The sequence below is a fragment of the Scatophagus argus genome, chromosome 5 (assembly GCF_020382885.2).
Source record: "Scatophagus argus isolate fScaArg1 chromosome 5, fScaArg1.pri, whole genome shotgun sequence".
NCBI classification, from domain to species: domain Eukaryota; kingdom Metazoa; phylum Chordata; class Actinopteri; family Scatophagidae; genus Scatophagus; species Scatophagus argus.
In genome coordinates, this window is record NC_058497.1 from 18,462,808 (window position 1) to 18,486,564 (window position 23,757).

A 23,757-nucleotide genomic window follows, 5' to 3' on the forward strand; every position below is an offset into this window, starting at 1 on the left:
ACCAATTTATTATAGATCACTTCGTTGTTTTAATTACTTTATTTGACAGAAATGCTCATCACAATTTTCCACAGCCCGAGTTTCTTCTTTCGTCCAACCAACTGTCCGAAGCCCAAAGAGTCTTAATTTACATTTATAAATGGCAAAGAAAAAACAGCTCATTTTAACAGTTAAAATACTGGAACAAGCAAATGTTTGACATAATAGCTTGAAAAATGACTGAAATGATTCACTGATTATCAAAATATTTTGCGGTAAATTTTCTGTCTGTCAGCTTATTGGTTAATCTGCTAAGCACTGCAGCTCCAGCTGGCTGTATCCTTATATTTCAATGGACGGACCATATGCAGATACTAAAAGACACATAAGAAAGAGAAAAGTGTCTTCAGATGTTGAAACGTGTGTCCCCTGCACCTCTCCCACGATGAAAGTGGGAAGCATTTGAGTATCTGATGTTGCATGCAGATTATAAGCCTGTAATTCCTCTCTGATGAGAAGCTCGGTGGAAATCTGAAATCAGATCACTCGACTTCTTAATTATGGTCTCGCTGCATAAAGCCCTCCCCGTGTCCCACAAGCAGTGAAGTGGCGAGGCAGTCGAGAAAAGTCGAGACCTCAGCCGCCTCGTTCTCCGCTGGACTTCCTGCAGCGGCGGCCCTATCAGCCCTCACTCTGTCACTCAGCAGCACTCTGTCAGCACAGCTCGCCTCGTGCATGGTAACACATGACAGATCTGGGAGATAAAACAGCCAACCCTCGCCCCGCTGCCACACTAATGGTTTATAAATATCTTCTTCAAAGACCCGAGACGGTGTGAGGGTGGTTATGGGCTCTGTTGTGGTGGCAGACCCATATTAGCTCTCAGTTTGCCTTTCATTCCCTGCCACTAGGACCCAAGAGTTGGCTGAAAGGGCACTGTGGGACTTGTGATGGACAGCTGGGATGAAAAGGCCACCGGCAGCTACTAGTCCGAGTCCGACTGACCAACACACCACAACCGCGAGAAGGAATCAGCTGCTTGTTGTTCAGAGGCTTCACTGTCAGACTGCACCTGTTTTGATCAGATTAATACCCACGCACATGTAGAAATGTAGACCTTTTGCTCAACTTCACAAAAGTTGCTCCACAGTGAGAGTCTTTGTTTTCCCATATATACACTATATCCCCTGTGTGTGTGTGTGTGTGTGTGTGTGTGTGTGTGTGTGTGTGTGTGGTATTTGCATGTGATCAAAGCCTCAGCCCACTGCTCCCTCTTTCCCTCGCTGACTATAGAAACCCGTCTCTCTGTTTCCCCTTTGGCCGTCTCTTTGTTTGGCTCCGAGGGCACTGTGGATGTCAGGGCTATAAGAAGACATGCATGAACACAAGCATGCGTGCCCCTGTTGCTTTAACTGCATTATCATGTGTGTAAGTAAACACTGTGAGGAGAGTGGGAAGACAAAAGGTTCAAAAGGTTCTTGAACTGTAGTGGGCTCACACAAGACACACATACGCACAATCATGGTTGTGATGGTCGTAACGATTTATTGGTCGGGAGATTAAGGTTATAAATCATTTCAGCAATAAGAAATTAACAAGTACTGAGCCTCAGTGTTTGCCTCAGTCCTTCCAGAGACAATGGTCTGGTTAAAAATATGGCTGCACTGAGGAAATTAACACTCAGTGGGGTTTTTTAATGACTTCCTTGCTTTGTGTGTTTGTGGTGGAGGCTGCACCAGTGTTACCAAGTTCACCAAGTTCCAGGATGTCCTCTTAAGTGGCCGTGATCAGTAGTTTTATGTTAACAATAGACCACATGATCAGTTGCATATGGACTATCCCCTGGCTCTGCAGTTCCGCTCAGTTTCATGGAGCTCATTGTTGAGTTCAGGTCTTTTGTCCTTCAGTTTTACTGTTTCGGTTCACTCCCTGATGTTTTTATCTGTAGCAGGAAATGAAAAAAGCTCTGATAAGTCCTCTGTACACTACATGTTGGTGAGCACAGTTTTATGTATGCCGGTTTTACGTTTCCTGCTTGCTGCACTGCCCCCAAGTGGCCAAGGATTAATTAATGTAGCTTTAAAAGTAAAAGGTCTATGAAGTAATTCAAATCTTGCCTAAGACAATAATGAGGTGCTCAAATGTGGAATGAAAAAGGTTTATCTGTAATGATTCTCCTGTTCATACTGTCCATGAAGAGATCAGTTTTTGTACTTAAAACAAAGCTGTGGGCGTAGTGGCAGCTGGACCATTTTTGTTCACCTTAGTGAACCTCCTTACCAACTTTCCTGCACTCATATAAAAAATATTTCTGTAGTCTCAAACTGAATCTTGTCCATATGTCAGCGAGCACAGAAATCCTCCCACTAAGTCGTAGTAAACTAATACCACTTCTTATTTAAGCTGCCATTTTCCTGTCATGAGTGGGCCGCTGTGACCTCAAGGTGATACTGTAAAAAAAAAAACAAACAATATTTACGTGTATGTTTGTGTATATTTTGCTCATGTGCCCGACTTCACATGTGCATTTGATTTGTGCTTGTGAGAACGAGTTTGCACTGAGAACCAGAGGGAGGTTGTGGGAGTTTGGAGTCATGTGTGCGAGGATAATCAATTTAAACACAATCAAAAGTTAAGAGGGATTAAAGCTACTGTGATGAGATAGTGCACTCAAAATGGTTTAAAATAGCTGCAGAGATTACACTAATGTAATCCAATTTAAAGGAGCCTTCCCCAAATATTTATTATTGAAGCACCATCTGTTTGAAGCCTGTGGGGGTCAGTCCAATATGCAGTTTTGCACCAACAAGGCTATTTTGTTGTCCTACATTCCTTCCCTGTCCTGTCTGTCAAAATTCAGGGAATAACCCATTTTTTTTTTTGGCACAGTCCTAATCTTTGTTCGTGTTTGTCCTCGTTTGACATCAGCAAATCTGGAGCATCAGTTCTTCACTTGTTAAATCCCCTAATAAAAGTAAAACTCAGGTCATACACACTTGGTCACCAGCTAGACTAATGACTGCTTATAACGAGGAAAAGAAATGTGATGCTTAAATAATTTATGATTATGTTGTCTGCGTTTCTTGCATGGCTGGGCGTTTATGGGGTCCTTTTAAGACTTTGTTTCCACTGCTCTGACACAGATCTCAGCTCAGCACAGACAAAACATGCTGTACAGATCAGACGAGCTTCGTTTCTCGCGCATCAGCAGTGTTGCCGAGCAGAAAACTGATCTCCTCCTCAATTAATGATCCACCATCGGAGTGAGAGAAATGTTTTCAGTCGTTACAGATTTTTCCACACTCTTTGTGTCAAGGCAGCTATTCCTTAAATATCTCACACTCAATCTGGAAATTGCAGGAAATGTCAGTGAGGGTTGGATTTGCTTAGTTGGAGGGTATTGACTGGAGTATGAAATAAATAAACATAAACAGAAATTTTTCGATTTTTATAAAATACAAGGCTGAGTTCAGTCGGTGTACTATCTGTTAACTGTGCTGATAAAAGAAGAGTTGAATCGGGATCTGATTCAGCTCAACAAGGAGAGATTGTTGGGGAATTAAAAAGTGCAGACCAGCCCTGTGTTATCCCAGCATGCTGTGAGAGGTGATTTTAACAAGGTCACCCACCCCTCATGTAGCTCCACGTTTAACATGAAGTTCTGCCGTTCAACAGGCTTCAGCTGTTTGTCGCAGATCTTGTTTTCTTTGTACTTTCCATCCACAACAAGAGCGATCGTCTGGTTGTAAACCTGAAGCAAAGCCATTGAGCTCATTCAGACAGTGTGCTGCTACACCGGCATGGCGTATTCTGCCGTGCACCTGTGTCAGCGTGGCGTTGCAGAGCCGTCAGTGCTCTGTGCGCACTTCTGCTTCCTGGCTGCTGCCACATGGCTCACCTGAATGCTATGCTGATTGCTGGTGAAGCTGCTGCTGCTCATAAAGTGTAAGTCCCACCTCCACTCTACCATCCACCTGTGGGCTCTGACTCTACCGACCCTCATCCCCATCGTCACTCCCTGCTGTGCCCTTCTTGATGCTTCCTTGTGCAGAGTGACCGGAACAAATGGAAAACACCGATGCTGTATATTGTCTACATTCACATGAGTTGACTGAACTGAAGTCAGAGGTTGATTCCTCATCATAAAGAAAAGTTTTTCAGTATTTTCAGTATCATTTTAATATGACCAGATTAATCTCTACGCATAAGAAAACAAAGCGTCAGTTGTTCACAAGTTTCCTCTGCCTTTCTTGAATGTTGCTTGGAAATTTCAAGATAGATCCGAATAGAATAAAAACATGGAACGTTTTCTTGAACTTCAAAAACTGCGACTTCCAGCATCACTTGGAGACTTATGTGCATCCTCTCCTCAGTTCTGCCCTGCCGTCAAGACCTTTTTGTAGCTGCCATCACTTGGCTGCATATTATCAGTTAACTTTTAAGGTGACGGGCCAAGCCCCCATATCGATGTGGAGAAGGGAGGGATAGAGGTGTAAATGGAGAGTAAATCTGAGCCTCAGCTAAAGCTTTAGCTGCAGAGAGGGACTCACATGAGAGAGAGAGACATGGGAGGAATCAGAGATTACTCGGAGAGATAGAGTGGGGCTGGTTAAAGAGGATCAGTTTATCTTCACACAGGCCTACATGGCTCCCTGAGGGCTTTTTTTTTATACTTCATTTGATCACAGCTACGCACTGCAGAATTAGGTTGGGATGCCTTGTTAGACATGCAAATTACATGCATTTCAGTAGTAAATTAGACACCTGTTTGTTTATTTTTGGATACACCTGCTAGGCCTGCTTCTTCACTGCAGGTTTTCTTGCCTCGCTTCAGTTTGCACTTGCACTCACTGAGTCTTATATTCAGAGATTTTGGCGATAAGATGATTTCCACTGTGGCTTTATCTATGATCAGATGATCTTTTTTATAATGTGAATGTGCTGCCCCCTGTGGACGTCTCACAGTACTACAGCAAACTCACTTCTGACCTTCTAATTGTGCCCCAGCTCAGACATGCATGATAGGGATGACTTTTCTTTGATTTTTTTTCTGTGCAGGTTTGTGAATCCAACACTCCCTGCTGTCTTAATTGCTGTTGCACCAATATCTCAAAGCTGAGATTGCCCTGCAGGAAAACCAAAAATATTGTTTATTCTAAAGAGAAGAATCCAATTAGCAGATATAAAGCGTGGCTGAACCTTGCCTTTGGCGAAATGTAATTAGGACAGAGTTTACAGAGGCTGCATAGTATCGTATCTGCATCCCCTTTATTGGCAGTTTTTGCAGGGTTTTTTTTCCCCCTGTTGTAAAGGATTTAAGTTGACTTCATACCCATATCCACATCTTGAACTGTCTTTATCTGTCTGTGTCTGCAGCCAAACACACACACACACAACCCAGATGGAGACAGCCACGGATTAGTGAAGATTTTCCTTCATTTAATAAACAATTGAATGACACAGTTCTGAGGATAAACCTGCTCAAAGAAGTACAAGAACAGTCTGGAGTGAGGAGACTACAGGGCATTATCCTACTTCATCATGGAATATCTGTGTCGTCATTCAGAATTACTGTTTGCATTCACATTAAGATGCAGCGTAGTCTCATCAACCTACAGAAAACCTGATCCTTTCTGATTGTGTCCCTCAATACGCAACGTATATTAATCAACATGCAACGCCTGCACAGCACTTTATAGTATTACCAAGCAGAGGGAGATTTCCAGCATCCCCCGTGTAGACACAATCGCAGCATCATCCAAAACAAGACCTCTTTCTCAATGCTGTTACGTAATTGTTGCAGCACATGCACGGCGGTTCGTTGATTGGCGCGAGAGCAAAGACAATAGCTGGTGGAAATGAAATCGGAGCACAAACAGGATTTGTGTTTCAAACGTGGAAAATGCAGAGACAATTCCTCTGCGCTCTGCTGTAATGTAAGGCTGTACGTTATGAGTCCGCTGACATCAGAAAGCGGCTCGTGTGATGGCGGTGAACGATATAAAGGTATTAATCGCACACATGCATGTCCAATAGATGGCTTTAGGGCCGAGGTTGGACATGCAGACATGCTTTATGATTAGATGGGGGAAGATTTTTCAAAATACACATCACAGGGTTTTGACAGCTTTTCATGTGTTGATGGATTCTGTTGTGCTCGGATGTCCCACCTGTAGGTTTGAAGCCATGCTATTGGCTGTTGGCAGTTTGACAGCAGTTGGCTCACAGCTTTGGTCCACATTGAAATATCTCCGCAAGTATTGGATGGATTGCCATGACATCTTGTACGGACTTTCATGGTCTCCAGAGTGTAAAGTCTGATAACTTTAGTGCCCCCCTGACTTTTTCTTTGGAGCACCACCACATGAGATTGACATTTGTGGTTCAGAGTGGAACGTCTCCACAGCTGCTGGATGGTTCGCCATGAAACTGTGCAAGCATTCGTGTCCCCCTCATGATGATTTGGAATAACATTGTTGATCCTCTGACTTTTCATTTAGCGCCATCATCAGGTCAGACTTTTAGTTAATTTGTCCACGTTTGTTTAACTTTGCCCTGTAAATTTGCACATTTGGTATGTCGTAACTGTGATATACTGAGTGTGGAGAAAAAATAAATCATTTTTGAAACCAAAAATACTACACACACAATATCACAACAGCATGACTTCCTATATCCAGTTTATGTTCCCTCTTTATTTCCCACAGGGGAGCCATCACAGCCACATTTTGAGTCTTAGCTACGTAGCCGTTTTGACCATACTTCAAAGAAAACTCTCAAGCTTATATATTTTTTTTTTTTGCCATCAGATGTTCCCAACTAAGTATGTCCTTCGGTCTCAAGTCGGACGCCTCGTTTCAAACTCACAATATGTGAAATCCTCAACGGGGTCACCAGAAATCACACGACATGAATGATTAAATGTGAAGCAAAGTGATCTACTAATCACGATTTAGAGAATGTAAATTCTGTATGATGATGACGACGGCGGCGACAGCAGTGTTGCTGGGTGGAGTGACCATGTGTCCCATCATATCCATGTCCAGCTGAGCTCTAACGTGAGGTGAGAGGATTGAGCCTGGGATTGTTTCAGGATTAGTCAGCAGGACTTACCAGATTCAAAGATTCAGAAATTAAGGGACAGCAGCAGGGTCACATTGTCCCAGGAGGGACAATAAGAAACTACTGAGTCACAGCAGCAAAAGTAGAAGTCAAAAAATAAGTCCTGTTTCTCTGTGCGCTTTCTGCCTTTTCACACATGATTAAAATCTTTCTATCACACACACACACACGTCCCACCCTGGCAACACAACCGCCAATCGCCTAATTCTCCTGCCTCTGCATGATTTCAGTCTGGTAAAGAAGGAGGGCGTGCCTGACTGAACAGATGTGGAGATTTCAGCCGCCCATCTATGGACGCTCATATGGACACATGCTGGCACTGTCTACCCTGTCATTGTAGCTCTCTCTAGCACATGAAGGACATTTTTCACACTTTTAGGATTTAGTGGCAAATCTCCTTTCTTTGTTTATCTATATTTTAAGTTTTTTGGGTTTTTAAACCAATATTCAAGCTGGAGACACAAGTGGACACCGACTGCTGGGATCAGTTGATCCAGGTTCAGCTGTCCGGTTCAGGTGACTGGGCACCCTGTGAGTTTGACATCCTCTTTTGTTTTCTTTAATGTCTTTTTTCCATTTCATCCCTCCTCTTTCGCATATGTCCCCAGTGTGAAAGTAATACTAAGCTGTTGCCTGCCAGCTCTTGACATTTTTAAGCACGAGTCTGTGTATAAGAACAACAAAATCCTTAAACCCCACGTGATTATGGTTATTTTTCTTGTAATCCACGCACCTAAACTGCTTTGAGATTTGCTTAAACCTCCTCTTTAGCTTTTGTTTTTTGTTTGTTTTTCAGATGCACATGGAAAAAGAAACGCTTACTTTGTTGTTGTTTGAGCTTTGATTGAGAATGAAGTTGTCACACAAAGCGAATGTAAAGACCAGGAAGGAAGGGGAATGCGGTCACATCCATTGCAAATTGCACTTTTTTTAATGGCTTTTCAACTTTTCGTGAGACTCACAAAATATGAGAAAGGACCATCTGCTCCTTTTTGCCCCATTTATCAGTAAAATAATCTTAGTATGAAGCCATCCTAAGGGAATTATCAGGTACAGTACTACATGTGGAGGGTAATGAGTCCTGCACATCATTGGTGTCCATTGGAACAATTTCCCAATTGTTTGATTTTTCATTTATCAGATAAACAAAGATTATGTGTTCTTTTTATAGTCTTGTTTCATAGAACATTTTCCTACATCTGCAGCTAAATAAACCATGTCAGACCCCAGCAGATCATCTGTAAAATGCACCGACACAAAGCTGAAAACAGGGCTGTTTAACATGTGGGAAACTGGAGGAGTCACAGCTTTGTACTTTCATCTAATTTAATCTAATTCAGCAGCAGCAACTGAAGCAATTGTCTGTAGTTTACCCGACACAAACGTCAACACGTCACGTGTGGGGCTGATTGGTCCTGAGGTACTTGGTGAATATCATGAAGCACAACAGATCAGATCAGCTGATATCACAGTTGTGAAATTCAGCCTGATGATAGAATTTGCTGGAAATGTTTGCCCGAGTTTTATTTTTCCCCAGTTCACAATTTTCAGCATATTTGTGGTTTTTCTGTTTCTTCTGTCAGATCAGTTGTATTTTTTTTTTTTTAATTTTCATGTTGCATATTGGCAGCTGAGCCATCCTCCACAGGGTTTATGTTGGCTCAGGTTTAGCAGCATTTGATTTTATTCTGTCATTGACACACTTGTCCAAAAATTCTTAAAATACAAAGCTCAGGCAATTAGTTTCTTAAATGATTAGGAAAATAACAGTTAAGAGTTTTGCATTGTTGGTTGGACAAAACAAGGTGTTTGAAGAAAAAAAAACGAAATTAATTTGTATAAAATAATCATCAGTCGCACAGGATTAAAAAAAACACAAAAAAGGTGTCATAACTGAACTTCTTTGCTGCGTTAAAGTTGTGATTAACCATTTACACCAATCTGTGTTGTTGTTCCAGGTGACGCCCAGGCGGTGGAGATTCCCAGAGGGGAGATGGAGGTGGTCAAGGGCCAAATGGTGGTGCTGCATGCCTGGTACAGCCCCAACTCGGACATTTCCAAAAACTCTGTCACTTGGCAATTCTTTGGAAATGGATCCAAGCCGGTGAGAAGGTGTACATGAATGTGCAAAGATCTGCTGCATAGTTGACCCTGCTCTGACCTCTAGTGGAGCAGAGAAAGAGAGCCTCTTTAAAGGGATTAAAATGAAGTACAATGTGTTTGCTAATCTCCTCCTACTGTAGTGAAAATGTTCTCTACAAATCAAAATATCAGAACTGAAGTGATGAATAGGCAACTCTTTTAATAATTTACTCGTTGTCGTAGTTCATAAGTAACTCTTCTAGCTAAAATTAGCCCAAAAATGCTGCTTTTTTGCGTTTTAGATCATTTAGTTTGAAATCTTTTGGGTTTAATCTGTTGTTGGGACAAAACAGGACATTTGAAGATGTTAGCCTGCATGTCATAAAACTGGGAATGGCATTTTATAGAATTATTATTTAGAAATATAATTGGGAGATATGCATCATGAAAAATATTTTTTTTTCTTTTTGCACCTCCACAAAAACCAAACGTTTTGAAGTTATTCTCTTCAGGCTATGCATTTCAGGAATTCTTATCTCCAGAGCGGCTAAGTGCGTGTCCTCAATCACCTCTGAATGTGTGCAAGATTAAGTGAGCATTTGTTACTACTGCATGACGCTGGTGAGAAACCCATCTAGTGATACGTAAGGTGAAAAAGATGATCTGTAGAGATTTGGATTATTTCCAACACCACTTCTGATGTCTAATTCACGGCAGAAGGAAGGAAGGAACGGACGTCATTAATGATAGGATGCCGCTAATGACATTTCATCTCTTACTTTTTACTGCACCTCCTACACGCAGCACGAACTGCTCTTGAAAATGTACATAACTCTGTGTGTGTGTGTGTGTGTAGGGTTTTTGCATGATTAATATAATCTAAACAGTTTCAGTGACTGCGAGCTTATCTCAAAGAGAAAATCAGCCTAAAATTCAACATCCACCATCTGTACACATCAGGATTATCTTTATGAAGGACGCTGATTTGTGTTATATTGGTTAATCTGCACATCTTCATATGGCTGCAGCAAATGAAATTAAAAAAAAAAAATGTTCAGATCAGAGAGAAAAAAACTCTGTAGTGCATTATTTTCAAAAATGCATTGAAAAATAAGAAATGTTGATTTTAATTATCAGTTAACAGCGTAATGATACCGTCCAGTGTTTGCCATGAATGTGTTTTCTCTGTTCAGGTGATAAACTTCAGCTCAGGTCAGGTCGGGTATGGCCAGAATGAGTTCACCAAAAGAGTGGGCTTCAGTGTGTCCATGCCATCAGCCAACCTCTCCTTCTACATCAACAACACCCAGGAGTCTGACTCAGGACTCTATGTCTGCATCGTCATCATCCCCGGAGCTCCTGCCATCTCCGGAGAGATACGCCTTAATGTCAAAGGTAACAGACCGCAGCATCTGAGGAACTTCAAAGGTTAGATTTAATCAGAATCGTCTGCGACGCAGCTCACGTGTTCCCTTAGATTTGAAAATCCAGGCAGTGCTGAACATGTTTTTTTTAGGATTCAGATCAGACTGGTCTATTAAAAATCATATTTAAATAAAAAAAAAAAATAATAAAACTCATCTGCTGTTTTGGGATTCGCTGGGCTCTGAGGTCATTATGTCATCCTCTTGCAGCAGATGGAAACAGCAGGGAGTCAGCACGTTTTCTTATTTCTATGCAATATGGCTACTGGCCTGAGAAATCTCCACTTTGTTTACAGTGGATTAAAGCCTGGAATACAAGTTCAATATAAGGTCGCCAATCCTGGATTGTTATCTGACATGGTTTTGATCTGTCTGTCTCTGCAGTCCCTCCTTCTCCACCCGTGTGCACCATGACAGGGAACCCGGTGGTGAAGGGCAACGTGACTCTGAGCTGCAAGTCCAGTCATGGAAAACCTGTCCCTCAGTACAAATGGACCAAGGCTGCACCCATGTCTGAGGTCTTCTTCTCCCCAATGCAGAGTGAGTATTTTAGTGGGGATGCGACTCTTATTCTGAAATGGTCAGTAAATCCAATGAACATATTTTCTCACTTGTACTTCGAGTAGTGTCTATCCATAAAGGGCGTTTACTGGTTTTATTGGCTCAGGTTTGGATATTCCTGCGGTCATCCAAACTCTTATCCAGACTCTTTCAGCGCTGAAAACATGTAACTCATCTTAATGTTTTCTAATGTAGAAATAGTCCTTACATAAACAGTTGAGGGCAGGCTGATGGGCACATTTAAAGGTGCCTCATTACCACACACTCACACAGCAATTAAGCTTAATGAGCAGCGAGGAAGCAGTGGTGTAGTGAGTGCTGTCCAGGTTTGTTTTTCCCCCCTGGGTATCGGCTGCAGGCTTCGTTCAGCTTCTCTCATCTTACTGATGGAGCAGCCTAAGAGGACGACTGCTCAGCTGAAAAATGTGCTTTCGCCTCCTCTGCATGCTTTTCAGATAAAGAAATAAATGCTTTTATATATTTGTTTGATGTTCTAATAAACTATGCTATTAACATTAACAATAATTTATCATCAAATACCAGAAATCTATAAAGAAAAACAGTGAATGTGATGCCAATTTACATAGCATTTTTATAGCTTTTTATATTACCATTACTATGGAAAGCACTACAACCAACTTCTTCATAACTTCTTATTTTCATTTCCTTGTTAACATAAATATGTATGTAATTACAAGTAATCTGTGAGCCTGTTCATGTGCCGGTCTAAGCGCCGTGCACCTGGACGCCGACCCCTAACACCTCACATTGGACGAAACAGAGTCCATGTCGTCGGGTCACACACACCTGATAAGACGCGGCTCGTGGGCTCGATGTTCCAACTGCCCCTCAGAGGAAGATCGTCAATCATGGCCTAACATGCGGCGTGAAATCCTCTTTACAGACGAGACGACTCCGACCGCAGCGCGCTCCTTTCACTGCAGTGCCACTGAAAGAGAGGGCGGGAAAAAAAAAAAAGACGCACGTGTGGATATGCTTCTGTTGTGGCATTACTTTGTAGATGTTTGTTTCGCGGTTGATGCTGCGGAGCAAACGCCATCTGCTTCCGAACAACAGGACTTAGGCTGATTGATTGAGTATTGACTTCACTGCTTTGATCTCTGGCCCTCATCTCTTTAGAGCAGAAAAGTCCTCAGACTGGCAGAATGAGAAGTACTCCGTTTGATTGTGCGTTGACCCGGGGGGGTTTTTGGAGCGCAGAGTGCGTACTCACGCCTGCATCACTTGTGTATCTGTGTCCTCTTACATGCCATCGACACTCGAGCTCAGACCCGTGTTTTTATCTACATTGATGTACGCTCTCCGTCTCCGTGACACTTGAACTTTACTCTGCTATCACTGCTTATCTCTTTCAGCAATCTCTCTCTCTCTCTCTGTCTGTCTGTCTATCTCTGACTCCGTTTTCTGTCTCTGCTGATCCTTTCTCGGCGCTCCTCATTTCCTGTTGACCCTGGTGCCTAATCTAACAAGCCCCATGTCATTACTTGATCAACCCCTCTAAGAGGCATAAGTTGGATTTGGGACTGAGAGTACAGCACATCTCAACCTCTTCCCCCAATCAGCCTGCATCTCATCATTCATGTTCACTCTCTCTCTCTCTCTGCCATCTTTCCTTCTGCAAAAAAAAAATAACAAAAAAACAAAAACAGAATGGAGAACTTGCCCCCAGCCTATGCTTGTCCTTGGGTTTATGGGTAAGAGTTTTCGCACATACATTTTCCACTTATTTCCCCTTAATTCCACCCCACCCTCACCTGCCAACCGTGACATCCAGAGGAGTCACAGTTTCTGGAGTCAACATGTCGCTGCTCACAGCCGTAAGCAGTGGAAAAGATTTAAAGGGAAAAAAAAAAAAAAATCAACCCAATTTGTAAGAATGCTTATAGGATTATGTTTCAGAAATGATTACTATCAAAAAAGGGGGGAAAAAAAAAAGCTTAGCAGAAGTGTCAAGCCTGGTGATAATCCTTCTCAACCTTAAAACTTCACATTCTCCTTGCACACATTAAATCATTTTTAAAATGTATTTATAATGAGGAATTTGCATACATTTCCATTTTGTAAAAGGGTTGAATTGATTTTTTTTTTTTCCCTTAAATCTGTGTAGTGTGTTAAATGTAGCTGTCATCCTATTGCATTCGTTCATCTTTTCATTGTGTCTCAGAGCAAACCTGTTCTATGTCTAAGTCTTAGTTGGTTAGCGCTTATGTTCCCCAGTTCTACAGCTGTGTTCTCTCAGGGTCCTGCGGTTCCACGGACACATGTTAAGCCTTTTAGGGTTAGGATTATTTGACCCAAATACGGTAGGAGTAGGATGCCTTTACAGAATATGGAACTGAGGAGTGCAGGACTCCGGGAACATAATCTCCCGTCAGTGTGCACTAAAGATTTTGTGACCATCTTTTTCAACCCAAAGAGCATCAATGAACTGAAATTATTACTCAGTCTATTGAAAATAACTCGCAGTTTGACGTTTTTGAAAATACGAGTTAATTGGGTTAGATAAGATAAGTTAGGCCTTTATTAGTCCCACACTGGAGAAGTATTGAGTGAATTTAGTCATGTTTCCTGAAGTCCACACTGCGTCTTCTAGAGTGCAGATCAGTAGAAATCTAGCTTTTTTTTTAATCTTCACTAATTATACTTGTAAATTGAAATTAATGGCAAAGTAAATTACAGTAATTGGTACTGCATTAACCTACTTTTCTGCTTCCTTTCTGTTTTAAAAGATACCATCATGTGAATGTGGGCCTTTTTTGCATTAATTATGAACACTAATCCACTGTGGCTTGGACGTTGTCATGTGAGGAGTCAAACTACACCCTAAGCTTCAAATAGAAATGCTGCTGATTTGCATTAATCACGTGTCATGTGTCAGGCCTTTGACAAATGCTGCTCATTGACCTTGCAGTGATGGCAGGGTAATATGAGTAATGCTCCCGTCTTGATATGAAGCAGCGCCTGTACTGTACTGTCAGATCCCCTCCAGCTCTGCCGCTGACGGGATCTGATCGCTGTATGGGCTTGATCTCGCTCCAAGCTCATAGTCTGCTGATGTTCTGCTAATCTGTCACAATTGGGTTTGGCTGTTCACAGCTGGTTTTCAAGCCCAGGGATTAAAGAAAAAATCAGAGATGGACAGGTGGAAATCACACTCGCCTGCTACACTTTTATTTGGCACCCACTTTTGACTTCTGAAAGATGACTGGCTGAAAAGTTAACAATAAACCTGTGATTTGTTAATAACTACCAGCTGTTTTAATACTTTTAGTGCATACAGATGTGTACAGACATTGCATGAAGACTTAGCGGGCCAGTAGCAAATTGCAAAAGAAAATTTTTTTCAAACTTTTTCACCCACTTAGCTTTAGTTTACCAAAATCTAAACGTACTGACAGATTTGCTGTTAGCTCTTGGATTGAAAGTGGTTTGTGTGCACCTTCCTACATTAACCTCCTTCCTGGTGGTGCAGGCAAAACTCAGCTCGGTCCACGCTACACCCACCCAAACTTTGCGATGACGGCAGCTGTTGGGACACAATGACGGTTGGGGATTTTCTGATCTCTTGTGTTAATATGTTGCTCGCTGGCGTATTGTGAACCTTGACTTTTCATCGATTTGGATGAGTCTCCGTGTTGCATTGCTGTGGTCTTTGTGACGACTGACTCAGTGCAGAGCGCACCGAACAGCACTTTCAGGAGGGTGATTCCACAAAACAGATTCCACTCTCACTTCCTCACGATCCCCACGAAAGCAGAAACGCGTCAGACGAAGTCGTGCTGGGATGTGACGTCTAAGATTGGATTTCAGAGGATTTGTTGTGATAAGTCCCTCATAAAGCTTGTTTATTTTTCTGCAGCCTGTGTTTGCTACAACAGCGTTTTAAAACCAGATGTGCCAAGAGAAACAGATTGTGTCAGAGGGGAATAGCCAGTTGTTGAAGCACTGAGATGGACACACACACACTTACTGCTGTGTCATGACCTTTGTGTGAGAAAATATTCAACACAAATTGATAACGAGACTGTAGAATTATCTGCAGAGCTGTGGGATCTCAACAAACCGTATACTGTAGATGCTGGCTGTGGGCCCATAGTGGATTAAAGTCTGGATTAAGGGTGGGAATCGGTATCTAATGATTCAACATGACCGTGATACACACACACAATAATTATGCCCTGATAGAGATGAGTGTGATACATGAGATGTCATTACAGCTGTAATTGAGGAGAAAAATATGCAAACAAAATAACAGGAGTAGGGAATGAGGGGGCCATTTTCTTTTTGTTTGCTGCGTTATGAAATGCTTTCTGTGTCACTGTATTCTACAAAGTGCATAGTTTAAGGTTTTTTTGTTTTTTTGTTTTTTTAATAAACCACATCAGCATGCAGAAATATGCAAATCCAAGAGTTAAAACTGACACACAAACTGTTGAAACTCAGAAGATAAAATCATGTGCAGAGATTCTTAAATACTTCAGGAACCTCTTTCGACTCTTGATGTCACATGATGCTGTTGTTTCCTTACCCCTATGAGATCCATGAGAGAATTTGACTGGAGAAATTTCCGTTTAGCTCATTCCTGTGTTGCGTCGTATCATGACAGTAAAGTTCTTGTTATTTAGACAGTGTAGTCCCCTTGTGTCTTACGTCGTAGTATAATGATTTAATACTGTATACTTCTCTAGGCTAGTTGCACCGAGGATCACATAAATATATGATGGTGACATGTGTGTGACTGTGTGGTTGTTCTGCAGATGAGAGACACGGCACCCTCAGGCTCAGCAACCTCACTAAAAGCATGTCAGGGAAGTACATCTGCCGAGCCAGCAACACTGCTGGCTCCGACAGCTGCTCCATTAACCTGGAGGTTATCACCTGTACGTACAGTAAAAAAAATACTTTTACTCCACTGCACGCACACCAGCTGTGAGTAATAATACTGATCTGTGACCTGTTTCGCAGCTTCCAATGCAGGCGTGATCGCAGCGGCTACACTGGGGTCGATAGTGGGACTGATGGCCATGGTGCTCTTCCTTATATTCATACTGAGAAGGAGGCGGGACACTGAGGAGGAGATAGCCAATGAGATCAAGTAAGAGTTTCCCTGAGTCAATACAACAGCTCTGTGTATGTTAACAAAGTATATAATGGTCACTTTCTGTTGACGTTGTCAGAAATGTGCTAAATGTGCTATAATTTGTTTTATTACTGAGGTCCTGTTGAAGGTGAAATATGTCTGAAGATAATGCAGTTGGGTTAAATCAGATTGTACACGTGTTCCTAGTAAAATGGCCAGCGAGTGTTGATGTGTGGGCGTTAAAATAAACTTTGAAGTACCAACATGCACCCACACAGTGACCGCTGTCAACACGTTATTTGTTTGCAGTGCTCAGGTACAACTCAAGTACTTACATTTTGAGGCATGTGGGTTTAATTTGAGTGCTGCAGTTTTGTGTTTCTCAGACTTGAAGGCACAAAGGACGAAAGGAACCGGTTCTGCTCGCCACAATCCTATTGAATATCGTAATTTATTTAGGGCACCGCCAGGCGGAAGCACAGATCCATGAAATTCACAAATAAGTAGGACGAGCACACACGTTTGCTTCTTCCATTTTTATTTAATAAATCAAAAGCAACAGTCTGTGCCTCAGCATGGGCTTGTCTTTATTCATTAACACTATTCATTTTTTCCCAGTTCAACACATCAGTGCTAACAGCAGAAGGAAATAAAAAAAATAATGCAGTTAAAACAGTTGCTGACTTCTCATTTTGAGAGTAGCATAAAGTTTTCTATATTTTTTATTTCTATATTTAAAGACAAAACAAGCCTGTCATTTGACTGTGGATCCTTTATATCATAAATATGTGGACGTGTACTGCAAACAGCAAAATGGTCGAGTCAGAACTAAAAACATCTAAAACAATATCCACAAGCAAACAGCCAACATGAGGGAGGGAAAGGAAAGGATAGATCCTCCTCCTCCTCCTCCTCATCATCAGCATCATCATCATCAGTGAAGGGGAACCTCATTCTGTTATCATTTTTAAGTGAATCTCAGTTTGTCAATTTGAAGACACCTGTTTGCTCCATTGTGTGGGGGGAAGGAGAGCATGCATTTTCATTAATCCTGACTTTTTGGTTTCCTTTGCTTCTCTCTCTCTCTCTCTCTCCCTCCCTCCTTCCCTCTCCCTCTCTCTCTCTCTCTCTCTCTCTCCCTCTCCCTCTCCCTCTCCCTCCCTCCCTCCCTCCCTACAGGGAGGACGCTCAGGCACCAAAGCGAGTGTCTTGGGCAAAGAGTAACACCGGCTCAGACATTGTGTCCAAAAACGGCACGCTGTCCTCCATAGCCACCAGCCCTCGTCCCCGAGACCCCCACCAGCCGAACTTCCACTACCCGTACTCCCCCACATCGGCTTCAGACAGCTCGGTCATCAACGCCTACCAGCTGCGACCCGGAGAAGCCAACACGTTACAGGGACTTCCTGGTTACAACATCGGAGGCACCCCGTCGCGAAAACACAGGCGACCCGCCAGTACAAACGGAGGCCCTCCGCAGGTCCTGAAGAGCCCCGCGGTCGCCATCCCCAACAGGACTGAGGGGGCTCAGCCTCAGATGCCACCCCCACTCACTGTGTCACCACAAATCAGCTCCTCCACTCTGACACGCATGGGAGCTGTCGCGGTCATGGTGCCTGCTCAAAGCCAAGCAGGCTCACTGGTCTGACCAGCAGAAGCATCTCGGTAGGGAATTAAAGGACAGCGGTTATGGATGGGGAGAAAAGTATGCCTTGAAATGGAGAAGAACTTCCTCCACGAAGACCTGAGAGGTAGGGAGGAGGGAAAACGTCTCAGAAGGTGGTTTGTGCTCCTATTGCACAAAATCTCCCTTCAGATTGTAAATTTAGTCCAGTGTTAAGTTTCTTTTTGTATGCTGCGTATCTGGCTCGCTAAAGAGAAGTATATTTTTATTGACACGCTTCTAAAGAGATCTTCAAAATGGTGTCCGATGGCGTTCAGATTTGCTTGGCGGCATAAGCATATAAAGCCAGTTATTTCGAGTGTTCATGCGGTGTGTCTGGATATGGTAAACCACAGTGAGCAGTTCAGTCAGCTTAGAGTTTTGCACTTCTTGGTAAAATATGACATTTTGGCTATATTTGTATCATCCATGGGCACTTCACGACTTCACGTCCTCACTGCACGTCGCTGTGTGAGGATCACTTCTGGTCACGTCTCTCAGGCTAACTGCACTAGTTAAGAGCAAAAACCCAGCAAAGTCACAAGTCAGGTATTTCAACGTTATCTTCAAAATGTCTCGCTTTCTTTGAACCGCGTTTACTGGTGTTCACATGGAGGTGTTTTTTGTTTTGTTTGTTTTTTTTTAAATTCAACTTACTGGGATAATGTCAGTGTCTGCTGAGAGTACGTACTTTATGAGTATATTGCCTGTTATGGTAGATGGAATATAACCAAACTAGTGTATACAACATTGTTGAAGTTGATGGTTTCTGACTATTTTGTTCAAAGGTGCTTTGTATAACTCGATATAATTAAACAAGCGGTCACTGATTTGTTTTATTGTAAGTACACTAAACTTGGTGACGTGTTGACTCCGAATGGCAACATGTAGCACTTTGACTGCTTGTTGACAGTTTTTTGTTTTGTTTGTTTGTTTTTTTTGTTTTGAAAGAAGTGTCGTGGAGTGTTTGATTTCAGCATGAATGACTCCTACAAACTTATTATTACTCATACAAACCATTCATAGATAATGTAAATAACAGCTCCCTATTGGGTGCCAATAAAAAGGATGATTTCTTGTATGAAAGCTCAGATCATTTTATTTGGAGTGTGATCAGCAAAAGTCATTTGCAAAGTGACAGTTCAACCCACAGCACACATAATAGGGTAAAAATACAGTAACCATGAGGGTAAATATAATCTGAAAGGCCACCTTCGGGACAGAGATGCTGACTGTATGTGATATAGATGTGTGCCATACAGTAAAACAACATACCCTTTTGCTAACACTTAGGTTGGCGTTAAATCCTTATAAAAGGAATGGAAAAAAAACAAAACTCAAAGTGTTGTAACTAGCAGCTTTTGACGGAAAAACACACTAAAACTTTACAGTCTATCCACACTGAAACCTTCACAGGAAACAATAACTTCGGATGAAAAATCAGATCAAATGTAGTCCTTAGCTATGCTAGCAGCATGACTCTCGGGATGGCGAAGTCGGTAGGTCAGTCTTGGTCCAGACTGAAATATCACAACTAAAGCGTGCAAAGACATTTTGTACAGACACGGTTACCAGAGAATGAACTAGACTGCAAATATAGTTTGAATTCATCCTCTTTTAACAATAAACTTACAAAATTTTCTTGGGGAATCTGCAACTATTAGTGAACATTTCTCTCTAGACCAGAGTTCAACAACAGACTGATGAATCAGCATTGCTTTGCCCAGTATAGATAAAAATGAAACAAACCCAATAATCACACACTGACCTCAGTCACCCCGTGACCTTTGTCAACTTTAGAAAGCCGACGACGTAGGGGCCGGTTCAGGAAACGAGTCCCACAGTAACAAACCGGAGATGAAGACCATAACAATATGGTCGCCACCGAAGTCACTTGAAGATTAAGGAAAAACGATTCATCACGACTCTGTCAGCAGATTTCGGGAAATGATCATCCTCATCACCTCGTTAGTGCCTTTAGGGGGAACAAAAGAAGAAAAGAGTCACATAAACTGAAATCTTTACAAAACTATTGCGCTTAAATTCAAGGAAATTAATCATACTCCTTTTTTTTCCCCCTGCACGACAAACAGAACAAGGTCACTGATATAAAAGCTCACCCTCTAGGATCTGATGAACTCTGATGTCTCGGACAAACTGCTGCACTGCGTAGTCTTTCAGGTAACCGTAACCGCCATGCATCTGAAGAGCCTGGTTGCAGATCTGTTGAGCAACAACAGGTGACCATGTAGAAGAAGTGAAACAAGTGCAAAATTTCTTCCTGCAAAATTATTTATCCGATTAAAGCTCACATTAAAGCACTCGTCCGTGGCGAAAAGCTTGGCCATGGAGCAGAGAGAAACTGCATCGGGTCGGTTCTCCTGCAGCGCCTTCGCTGCTTCGCGCACCAGAAGGCGAGATGCGACCAACTTGGTCGCCATTTCGGCCAGTTTGAACTGAAGAAACTGCACGCGTAACAAAGACAGGGAGAGAAGGAATTCAGAGTAGCCTTTTCACTTGCAGGATCAGGGTTTACATACTTTGGATGTGGGCTCACTGGATCCTTATGTGAAAAGGCTGTCAAGATGTGAGCTATTTACCTGGTTATTGGACAGCGTCTCTCCAAACTGCTTGCGTACCAACAAATGATCCCTCGCCAGCAGGACGCAGGCATGTGCCGCCCCAAGAGAACAGGACGCTGTTGGCGGAGTGTTGATTGAGAAGAATCCACATGTCAATCACATGTCAAGGAAATAGTAAACAGCCTCATGAATGTGTTTGTTTCTCTTAAAGCAACAGTAAAATGAGTTTCTGAGGTGAATTTCAGCATGTCCAGTCCCCTCGTCTCACAGCCAATGGACTTTCTGAATGGGATTTGGATTAGATGCCCGAAACAAGGTCTAGTGAACAAGTAACTTCACGAGACCGCACAATTAACCGTCATCACACTGAACATGGAAACTCATCTACTCTTTGGTCCGTTTTGACAGCCTCTTTGTGTTCAGTCAAGCATTCAGTCAAGTCAGTCTTTCCAACTTGCAGATTTGTCAGTTTTTAATAAAGTGCATATAGTGGGCCTCTTGTGGGGGGGGGGGGGGCTGAGTGGTGGTGATGTTTCATGTTTTCCTGAATCGAGAAAGGGTGAGTTTCACTGCTTATAAAGTTAAGTTTGCAAACAGAAAAACGCAGCACTGAAAAAATTACATACTCTCACCACACCGGATTACTCCCCCGCCCAGATATAAGAATAAGTTATATGTTTGGGTGTCATTAATTGTTGTAACGTAGATGGTTAACTGCTTGGATAGCTTTTCCCTTCTCACCAATGTTAATTCTGCCTCCATTCAGGCCTTTCATGGCGATGTTGAATCCCTGTCCTTCCTCGCCAAGCCGGTTGGTCACTGGGACAACACAATCTTCAAATATCACAGCTCTGGTTGGCTGGGAGTTCCAACCCACCTGCAGAGCAGTTTGAGAAACAGCTGAGTGACTCAATTCTGCCATCTAGTGGTTAGACGGAAACACTACAGACAGAACAATAAAAAAATCCCAACCACAGAAGAATTTTACCTTCTTTTCTTTTTTGCCAAACCCGAGACCTGGAGTTCCCTTCTCTACCACCAAACAAGAGATGCCTTTTGGTCCTTTACCTCCTGTCCTGCACATCACCACATAGACATCCGTGTCTCCTCCTCCGCTGATGAAGGCCTAAGAAGAAGATATAAAGGGAAAAGAGATGTTTCAGGTTGTCTTTTTAGAGGGGAACTACTTAAATAGTGAGCATAGACGGGTTTGAAATCACCTTTGAACCGTTCAGGATGTAATGGTCACCTTTCAGCTGTGCAGTGGTCAGAAGTGAAGCCGCATCGCTGCCACTGCCTGCAATCAAAGATGACAGGATCACCGTGTCACACACAAACATCAAGAGCAACAGCGTTGATGTAAGATAAATCAACGACGTACCCAACAATGAATATATTACATAGAAAATGGTCTTCAATTTGCAATAAGGTTTTCTTTACTGTACACACAAAGACTGACCCGGCTCAGTGAGACAATAGGAAGCAAACTTTTCCATTGAACAGAGATCAGGACAGAACTTCTCCCTCTGCTCCTTGTTGCCAAAGGTGTCAATCATCCACGCACACATGCTGCAAAAAAATATGTGATAGCTATCGTTATGGTGCCCATTACAGCAGTCAGTCGCCATTCATTATTATTATCGTTTTAACTGCAGCTACATGCCACCACTGCCACATGTGGAGTTCGTACTTGTGGATACTGATGTAAGCTGTGGTGCTGACACATCCTGTGGACAACGCCTCGAAGATGACCGACGTGTCCAGCCGAGAAAGACCCGATCCTCCGACATCCGGCTGAACGTAGATCCCACCAAAACCCAACTGGGCTGCCTTCCGCATTGTCTCTACGGGAAACACTTCCTGGACAAAATATGAGCATACCATACCAATAAATGAAATAAATGAACAGCTGCTTAGACATACAAGTACTTCACAGATGGTGTACGACGTGCAGAAGAGCCTCTTGCCAAGCCAAGGATGTATGGGAGGATGTATGTATGTAAGATGTATAATTTTCTCTATCAGGAAACTAGATTCTCTGCAGATACTCATCTGCGGCTGCTCAATTCACAATTCACTCGAAATGCAATTATAATGGGCATCCTCTGTCCAAACATTATGATGCTGAAATCCACTGCTTTGACGTTGTCTCACTAACAACACGTCCCTCGCTCCAACACACCTTTTCGTCCCACTCTGCCATGTGTGGAGCCATTTCATTAGCGGCAAAGTCAAAGGCCACTTTTTGAAACTCCTTCTGTTCGTCTGTGAGTCCATGAGCAGCTGCAAACAAAGAGTGGAGAACAATGCAGATGAACGAAATAAGAAAAGATGCAATCATTCACAGTTACAAGAGCAGCACGTTGTGTGGATGCTTCCTTGTGGCTGGTTGACAATGATGTCTTTAACTTCTGAAGCCGGAAACTGAGGACAGCATCTAACCTAACCTGACTAGGAAAAAGGGTGGTGGTACAGAGGGGGTGTGTAGCTCCTTCTGCCTCATGACTGGAGGACCGGGAGGAACAAAATTAACCAATGACAGCTAAGCTAGGAAAATTTAACATTGCACCGCTGAATGGGTTGTGTATACCTTTTATTATAGGTCAAATGACTGCTGGTTTTAGTGCTGGAGAGCTGTCAAAATGAATACCAGCACCGGTCTGATGTAGTTAACAAAAGTTTACTACATTCGTTAGCTACGCTCACCGGTGCCTGGTTTGCCATAACATGCAGCTGCCATTAAAACACAAGGCAACAAGTCTAACAGTTGCCGTTTTCTGGTACTTACGGTCGATACACGAAGCTATTCCTCGTCTCTGTGGACTTCTGTTAAAGATAAAACGATGGTTTCTGCAGATGCTGGAGCCCAGTCTGGCAATTCTTCCCAGAGGTCCCACAGCCGCCATGTTTTCCTCCACAGTGCTGAGTTATGGATGTTATGTCACACCGCCGCCGCTGCTGCTGCTGGGAAATGTAGTTAGTGCAGCGTCGCCTAGTGAAGTCAGTTTTCGAAGTGCGTAATGGTCTCCTTGTTGCCCCTTGTGACCGCTGGGGGTAAAACCAAAGAAACTCTGTGGTAAAACATCAACTACAGCTACACTTCTCGCAAACCAGTCAAATATTTTTTTTCCTATGATGGCAAGGTCATGACCCGCCCGACTCTGCGTCTGATTGGCTAGTATTCGTTGCCCTCAGTGGCTATTGGCGATTGGTTAGAATCATGGCGAGAATATCAAGATAAGC

General features: G+C 42.7%; 2 protein-coding genes across 2 annotated transcripts in view; one reads left to right on the forward strand and one right to left on the reverse strand.

Annotated features, from left to right (window-relative positions):
* The window catches only part of esamb (endothelial cell adhesion molecule b), a 37,754-nt gene extending 18,741 nt beyond the window's left edge, over nucleotides 1-19,013 (forward strand). The window contains exons 2-7 of the mRNA XM_046389393.1: nucleotides 9,060-9,205; nucleotides 10,377-10,578; nucleotides 10,992-11,147; nucleotides 15,947-16,069; nucleotides 16,155-16,284; nucleotides 17,449-19,013. Of these exons, the coding sequence (XP_046245349.1) occupies nucleotides 9,060-9,205; nucleotides 10,377-10,578; nucleotides 10,992-11,147; nucleotides 15,947-16,069; nucleotides 16,155-16,284; nucleotides 17,449-17,917 (1,226 nt within the window). The 3' untranslated portion in view covers nucleotides 17,918-19,013. The remainder of the gene's footprint in view (nucleotides 1-9,059; nucleotides 9,206-10,376; nucleotides 10,579-10,991; nucleotides 11,148-15,946; nucleotides 16,070-16,154; nucleotides 16,285-17,448) is intronic.
* acad8 (acyl-CoA dehydrogenase family, member 8) lies at nucleotides 19,009-23,625 on the reverse strand. The gene is made up of 11 exons (XM_046389394.1): nucleotides 23,303-23,625; nucleotides 22,697-22,797; nucleotides 22,205-22,374; nucleotides 21,974-22,083; nucleotides 21,735-21,811; nucleotides 21,503-21,640; nucleotides 21,256-21,391; nucleotides 20,533-20,630; nucleotides 20,245-20,397; nucleotides 20,053-20,155; nucleotides 19,009-19,907 (listed from the first exon to the last, which is right to left on the reverse strand). The coding sequence occupies exons 1-11, from the start codon at nucleotides 23,418-23,420 to the stop codon at nucleotides 19,852-19,854; spliced, it is 1,260 nt and encodes a 419-aa protein (XP_046245350.1). The 5' UTR covers nucleotides 23,421-23,625; the 3' UTR covers nucleotides 19,009-19,851.
* Between the last annotated feature and the right edge of the window lie 132 nt (nucleotides 23,626-23,757).